Source organism: Microtus ochrogaster, chromosome 1 (assembly GCF_000317375.1).
Source record: "Microtus ochrogaster isolate Prairie Vole_2 chromosome 1, MicOch1.0, whole genome shotgun sequence".
Classification (NCBI taxonomy): domain Eukaryota; kingdom Metazoa; phylum Chordata; class Mammalia; order Rodentia; family Cricetidae; genus Microtus; species Microtus ochrogaster.
Window position 1 is genome coordinate 28,173,838 of NC_022009.1, and position 8,455 is coordinate 28,182,292.

At 41.3% G+C, this 8,455-nt stretch overlaps 1 protein-coding gene across 1 annotated transcript in view; it reads right to left on the reverse strand.

Moving 5' to 3' along the window:
- Cep128 (centrosomal protein 128) overlaps positions 1-8,455 on the reverse strand; it is a 367,524-nt gene that overhangs the window by 321,626 nt on the left and 37,443 nt on the right. The window contains exons 5-6 of the mRNA XM_013346846.1: positions 5,924-6,050; positions 4,780-4,895 (exon numbers count right to left, since the gene is read on the reverse strand). Coding sequence (XP_013202300.1) covers positions 4,780-4,895; positions 5,924-6,050 — 243 coding nt within the window. The remainder of the gene's footprint in view (positions 1-4,779; positions 4,896-5,923; positions 6,051-8,455) is intronic.

An 8,455-nucleotide genomic window follows, 5' to 3' on the forward strand; every position in this document is an offset into this window, starting at 1 on the left:
TCCTCCTGTTGTGAGGTCGCTGGTTTCTGGTGGCTTCATGTTGCTTATCAGCATGTTGGATGAATTCTTGCATTGGCGTCTGCCCATCTCTTTTTACCGGATCAGGTCTCCTTGCCTACTGATGTACCTTCCCAGTGCTGGCTCTCCCCAGGGATGGCTCTCCCCAATGTTGGCTCTCCTGGCGCCGAGAGATCAGGTCTCCGTGCTGGATGGGTAGCTCGTAATCAAAGCGCCTACCTTGCTTGGTGCAGGCAGGCTATAGAGGGTTCTGGATGAAAGCTGGGTGAGATAGGAAGAAAGATGCAGTATGCAGGGAGTAGAGGCCCTGCAGAGAGCCCAGGAAGGATAGGGGGTTGAGGAACTTCTGAGTTCCCTGTCCCGGGCTGCCAACGCGGGGTCAGAAACTCACCCCAATGGTGGCTCTCCTGGCGCTGAGAGATCAGGTCTCCGTGCTGGATGGGTAGCTCGTAATCAAAGCGCCTACCTTGCTTGGTGCAGGCAGGCTATAGAAACAAAGGAACTCCCGCCAGCTTGGGTGCCCTGAGGATTCCGACCCAGTGCCCTGACAGTCTGGGCTGTGTGATGCTATGAGTCGAAAGAAGACAGTGAGGCCGAAGTGGGGAGGGTGGATTAAAGCTGGATGAGATAGCCTACAAGGTGTTTTCTAATGCATCTCATTCTGTTTTATAGTGTGCTGAAGACAGCAACAACCGCAGATGGGTTTCCTGAGGTCACCTCTGAGCACCTCATCTTGAAATAATCACAACAAAAAATGCCAAAGCGGGAAGCTGTTCCCACCCTTTCCTAATTAATTTAGCTACTTAAGACAACAAAGAAAAAATTCAACTCTACAAGAGAAAAAAAATTAAGAAACAGAGGAAGAAAATATATTCATAGAAACTGTTATAATACTTCAAAAAAAATTTCAAATTTCTTACTTAATATAAAGTAGTGTCATCAATTATTCAACAATCAGAAAAAAGACCAATAGAAGAAAAAATTAGTAAATCAACCATACAAAAGGTCTTTTATGGAAATATCTCTTACATTCAAAGAGATGGAAACTTTTGCTGGATCTCACAGTTGAGTTAATAATACACCTTGAGGACACTTAAGACTTAACCTGATTAAAACAGGATTGTTTTAATTAGGGTTTCTAGTGCCATGACCAAAAGATAGAGTTTATTTCACCTTTCGGTCCATTGTCCAAAGGGAGTCAGGCCATGACTGCAGCTGGTTCAGAGGCCATGAAGAATACCTGCCGCCCAGTGGCTTGCTCTGCCTACTCTCTTATATCACCTGGGACCACCTGCCCAGGGATGGCACTGCCTACAGTGAGTGGGGCCTTCCACATCAAGTGTTCATACAGACTTGCCTACAGGCCAATCTTAGGGAGGCATTTTTCTCAACTAGGATTTCCTCCTCCTGGACATGTGACAAAAGCCAAGCAGCACACCTGCTATGTGGCTATTCAGCCCATTTGTTTAGTCTGCCTTTAAGAGGACAATATAAAAATCAACCTTTCTTACTTTGAATTTCTTATGTAATCTATAGCTTTCGTATGTATTCTTCCATACCCCTGACCCAGAGAACAATGCATTGTGTGTATTTATGTATCTATTCATGTATGTTAATCATTTGTTGGAAACAGAAAACAGGTCAAAAGCAACCTTACACAATGAGCGCCCACCATAAACGTTGGTAAATTTGCAGTACTGACTTCCTTGGGATCATTTGTGGTCTACTTGAGTCAGTGACTTGATCCCTTGTAAAACTCTGTTAAAGATTTCTGTAAACTGTCCCTCAATCCTGCACAAATTGTACAATATCATTCACTACAGAGCAAAGCCCTTTTTTAGGGACAGACAGGTGCTAAGGAAACATCAGTTATATGTAACAGACAGACTACAGACAGGCCAGAATCACAAACTACAGGCAGACAGAAGACACATGGAGAGAAACAGAGGACTCAAACAAGGGCTTACTCATGGTCAAATTAACCCAAGGGAAGTGCTGGGTTTTCTTTCCTCAAAGCAACACCAACACGTTTTGGTGCCTTGAAGGCTGTCTTTAATGTGTTTACCTGATGCATTTGCTCATATCTGCTCCAACCTAGCAAGCTAACCTAATAGGGCTTTCTGAAGAGTGAACCATCTAATTGATCCAGCTAAATTCAACGTGCTGGCTACTTTTATGTCAATTTGACACAAGCTAGAGCTATCTGAAAGGCAGGAACATGGGTTGAGAAAATCCTCCATATCAGGCTCTAAGGCACTTTCTTAATTAGTGATTGATGGGAGAGGTAGCAAACCTGGGCTGGTGACCCATGCTCTATGAGAAAGCAAAGGCTGAGAACGCCATGAGGAACGAGCCAGTAAGCTGCACACCTCCATGTCTGCATCAGCTCCTGCCTCCAGGTTCCGTCCTGTTTGAGTTCCTGTCCTGACTTCCTTCAGTGATGAACAGGGATACAAACATGTAAGTCAAATAATCCCTTTCCTTCCCAAGCTGCTTTGGTCATGGTGTTTCATCACAGAATATTACCCCTAAGACACTCAAATTTTAATTCTTTTTATTGTTTCAGAGTTCCATGCATGTATATAATGTATCTACTCAACTCTACTCCCAGTCCCTCAGTTCCTTCCATATGCCCCCAACACCTGTCCCTCCTAACTCCATGCGCTTTATTTTTAACCGCACTGAGTCTACACAGAACTGTTTAGGCATGGGTGCAGGACTATCTGCCGGAGCATGTGTACCCTCTCAAGGATCACATTCACGAAGAAAGCGCTCACAATGCCAGCAGCTATCAACAGCCAACAGAGGAATTGCATGAGCCTTTCCACCTTCCGTGCTTGGATTGTAACTGGCTTGATCTTACGTGGCTCATTACAATACAGTCATAACTGCTGGGAACGCCTGCATGCAAAGGCCTCGTTGCGGCAGATGTCTACAACCTCAGGCTCTTACAGTCTTTCCGCCACTGCTTCCATAATGATCCCAGAGCCTCGGCAGGAGAGGGTATAATATAGAGAGGTCCCAGTCTCATTATCTGCATATGGACCATCTGAGGTCTCTGTATTCATCACCATCTACTACCAAAAAAAAAGTTTAAAAATGCTCTCTAATCTATGGGTTTAAGGGTATGACCTGGGTGGTAGATGGAGGATAGGTTATTTCTATGTCTCCTTAGCAGAATAATAGCATCAGATTCTTCCTATGACTTAGGCAATCATGTGTTTTTAGCTCAGTATGATACCAGACATAACCTCCATCTTGTGGAACAGGCCTTAAACCCAACTGCAAAGTGTTGATGACTCCCGCCACTGGCGCCACCTCTGTACCAGTGGGTCATTCTGCCCGGCGTAGCTATTGTAGCTTGCAGGGTTCACAGCAGGGTAAGAATGATTGCTGATCATTTTCCTCCTCCAGCACTGTATACAGAACGCCCTGGCGCTATCGAAAGCTAACCAGTAGGGAAGAACTTTCCAGATGATTACTAAATCTCCATTTCTTAGCTACTGTGAATACAGCACAGTTTATCTCCATGTCCATACTCAAGAATAACCAAGAGCAACAGTACTAGTCTGTATTGTTGGGCTGGGCTGGGGAATATTATGGGATATCACTGGCCAACAACTCAATAAAAAAAGATACCACATGTCTGGCACTTCTTATTTGACATTTCTGATTTGACAATCTGTGGAATCTGGGAGTATCACTGTCCCCATTAAAAGGTAACTCCACTTGAACTCCATATGTATATATGGGCGGGGGGGGTTGCATGCACACATATTTTTAGGAAGCTTCTCTAGTAGTTGGTTTCCATGGCTTTTTCAAATGTCTTCACCGTTAGTTATCCTTCCCCATACTGTCGTCTACCCACCCCTCCCAACACCCTCCACATTTAAGCCTTTCTGTTTCACTATTTCCCTCTCCTGCCTCACGTCACCTGCACTCTATCCCCATCTCACTTGACACCCACCCACCGCCACATGGCCTCTTACTAGCTTCATGACTTCTACGTTTGCCCCAGTCTCAACACACATATCCAAAGACTCAAAACCGACATCAATATATGACAGAGAACATACAATATTTGTCTTTGTGGGTCTGGGTTATCTTACTCAGAGTGACTATTTCAATTCCATCCATTTCCCTGTGGATTTCAATTCTTCATTTTTCTTTAGGGCTGAATACTGTTCTACTACTACACACACCACATTTCCATATCGACTCATTTACTGATGGACATCTGGACTGTCTCAACATCCTGGGTATTGTGAATTTATCATTTGTTTCACTGATCTTAGTCTCAAAGCAACTTTAATTTGCAATTCCCATTACAGCTACAGATACTGAACTTCTTAAAATATTTCTTAGCCATTTCTATTTCTTTTTTTGAGAATGCTCTTTTTTACATCTTCAAAATGTAATGCTCCACAACAAAATCCAAAATAGATAATACAGATTTGTATACTGAAAATAATATTCATGAATTGTAAGAAATGCTCTTCTTGGTGGGAGCAGCTGCTAAGAACAAGGCATGAAGAAGAGATATGTGTGACTTGTCTGCACTGGGGACTCCTCTCAATCGTAAGAAATAAAAACGTATTTGTGCATCGAATATAAAATGTTTGGCTTAAAAAGAGAAAAAAGTCAGTGCAAGATTATTGATGATCAAATTCTTAGTTGAGATATGTCCATAAACTTCAAGAGTCAGCCATTTATAAACAAGCAGAACATGCGACAGATAAACTACACAATGTTACAAAGTACCTGGACCATGTCATCTGTCTCCCGAACAAACCGAACACCAGTTCTGGACCTGTTTCGTTTAAGGCCCTGTGGCAGGTAGTCCTTCAGAGGTGAGGTAGGTGTAAAGCGGAGACTCTCTTTCCAATGCAAAGAAGAAGAAAGGGCATTAAAACACCACAGAAGAACAATCTAAAATTTCCGTTGACAACTGCAGACCAGACATAGAGACACCCAGTCACTCTTAGCCTAGATTTCCTAAGTAACATACTGAGCCATACAGAACACAACAGCATTGCTTTAAAGTAGATAAAATGAACAACAAACTTAGCCTGAAAACAGAACATGACAAAAGGTCCAATTTTCAATACTGGCCAAAGCAGCAACACATTTTCTCCTACATAAAAGTAACTACTAAAAATCTAAAAGCTTTAGTCCTCCCTAAAATATAACATCCCACTAATAACATCAAATCTTGCAAATGTCAAATAAATTAACCTAAAGACAAAACAGTGCATAACAATCAATAAAAACAGACTACATAAAAACATATAATAGTGTTCTACTTTAATCACTATTATGAGTAACAGCAATATTCACAACTCCAGGAACCAACGTTCCTCCAACTAAATCACTCTAATCACTGAGGATGTTTATGCGCGATTCGAACCTGATTCTCAGTACTACAGGGAAATACGGGTTAATTATAGGCAAACAAAGTGCTTAATAACTTTAACACCATCATTGGCATCTAGCTGAACACCAAGGCTAAAATTTGCCTGCTTATACCATGTGTTACAGCATAGTTCACAATCAGAAATTGTAAAAACTACTATGCCAAGAGAAGATTAGAAAGAAAACATACCAAAGTAAATTTTATTTCTGCATTTGTTTTGAAGTTTGAGCGGCAATTAAAAGCCAAGCTTTGCTGAGTAAAGCTTCAAGTCTACACAGCCTGAGGAAAATAAAATTAATAAACCCAGACTTTCAAAGGCCCTTTAAAAAACAGCATGCACTATACTGTCCAACAGAGCAGTGCTGTGTGTGCACAGTATCTAATCTATAAGATCTATAATCTTGTGAATATGCTGTATTTCTCTAATGATTAAAGCAGTCAGTATGTACTTCAGGAAGGAAAAACACTTTTAAAACACACAAGGGGGTCTACCTGCCACAGCGCCACCATCGAGATCACTGGCACTCAAGCTGGTGACAGAAACACTTCTCCCTCCTGAATTTCTCTGTAAGCGCTGACTCCGCAGTTGGCTTATTGACTGCTCCAAATCTTCCTTTAACTGAAGAAGATGCTCAAGAGTTATTCTTCTTAAGAAACCCCTAAGCATAATAGACACATCTGAAAGTGGTTTCTGAAATATCCAACTTAACCAGGAAAAAAAATGCTATCAGAGGAATTTTAAACTGAGTTATGTTAGGAAATAGAAAAACTAATAAATGCAAGTATTTGAAGAACAAATGCTAAGATCTGACTTATAATGGTACCTATCACTGCCTTATCCCCTCTTCCTATTGCCAGAAAGAGACACTCACCACACACACACACACACACACACACGGGCTTGCAAACACTGAAATGACTTACTCGCATTTGTATAGAAAGATAACAAGACCAACCAACACATTTTAATGAAAACAAAAAGCATTCTTATAAGCATTCTGTTAGAAATCCAGGTGTGAAGAGTGGACACAGAACAGTTATTGAAGGGACTGAGGCGCCACCAAACAGCATCAGAACACCACGTACATTCATGAAAAGAGGACACATGCCAGAGAACTGTGAGAACAAATGTCAGCACATATTAAGATTGGTGGTTTTAACACCCATGTGCATGCACACACACATGCACACTAAGAATAGCAAAAGAGCTATCTATAAAGAACAAAATAGGCTAAATACTGGACATAGTATCTAGACAAACAAACAGTTGCAGACCTAAGAAGAAATCTCAAGTAACACCCAAAAAAACAAAGAAGAAAGCTGAGAAAATCTGTCCGCCCTGGTTTCTGGGACACCTCAGACATTATGCAAGCATGAATAACACATAAATCCATCTCAAATCATCTCTAGCTCTTTGAGAACAAGGTCAAAACAAGGCAGTTGATTGAGAAGAGACTTTCTAAGCTGGGCCACAGTGAAAAGGTAGAGAACGCCTTATTGTAAGCACAAGCAAGTATTTAATAACCTGGGGAAGTGTACAGAAGATAGCCAGCCCAGCCACAGGGAAAGCAGAAAGATCACATATGAAGCAAACTCATTTTCATTTCAGCTAGCTACACTTGGCTAAACCTGATTTGAGCACACTCCTTGAAGCAAAGTCAGTTTCCATTTCTTCCTATTCTTTTTTGCAAAATAATCTGGCTTTTTTTTTGTTTCATATTAAGTCATCTGTGTTTTCCTTTCAGTTGAAGCTACTTCCTTCCTGAAGACCTGCCCCCTATACCCCGTGATAACCACATTTTTATCCATCCTTGGAGAAAACATTAGGATGGTTTCTCTTTAACTTCGCCATTGTTTTACTATGGGACTATGTAAACTCTGTCTGTTTGATCCTATTTTTTAACCCATAGAGATCACAGAATGGATAACTTGTTATGTTTTATGTGCTGTGAGTTCTTTGTCTTATCCTGTCTCTCTTCTCATTGCCTCCTGTCCCTTGTCTTCTTAAAAGGGTTCGGTTTGGTTGAGACAGGGTTTTCCAGTGTAGCCCACACTGGCTTGAAATTCATGCTAATCTTCCTGCCTCACCCTCAGGAGTGCTGTGATTACCATCATGTGTGAGCCACCACACCTGGCATTTATTATTTTAATGTCATCCTTTCTTATCCTATTGATCTTCCATCATTCCCTTTTCTGTAAGGTTCACCCTTTCCTCCTTACATTCTTCTCTTTGGATATCTTCTTTGGCCTGTCTTTAAGTTCGCTCTCTTTCAACTGCCTACTGACTCCTATTTAATCCCTCCATCAAAAGCTGCTTGGCTATTTAAGTCATCTAATGTTCTACTTGTAGTTACTTGCATTTAGTTTTCAATTATCTCGTATAATTTCTTGAACACATTATACTGGTTTTCATAGTTCCACTATAATTGACTGTCTGCATTTTCCTTTGTCTTAACAGTCACATTTTCTATTCTCTTGTGCCTGCTTATTTTTTTTATCATACAGAGACAATGAGCATGAAAATCCAAAGTAATAATTTACAGCTGTGAAGGACGCATCTTCCTTCAGAAGATCATGTGATTTTCATTCCAGTGGGAAGTTGGGTTAGAATAAGTAGAAAGCCCAAACCCCCTCAAACATGTAGGAATTGAATTTATTCTGTCCCCCTGAAGGCTAATCTATTTTCAGTTCTGATTCATCTTTTCTCCTAAATTACCCTTTGGGATCAGAGCTGATTTTTGAAAGGTCGTAACCTAAGTTTTTTATTGCCTGATGATTCCTTATTCCAGCCTCTCTGTTTTTAAGCCACCTCTGAAATTAGCCACGTCCTTGAAGAAGGAAAGAGCTGTGGATACAAGACTGATGTTCTAGACTCCTTTTCTCCCCAGAGCTCTGCACGACCCCGGCAGCAGCTCGAGTCACAGCCGCACCACTGCTGCACTTTCTTCGCCTTTCTAGTTGGTTCAAAGGAAACTGGTCCAGAAAGTAAATGGTGCCAAAAACCACTTAGATATGGAGGTGCCA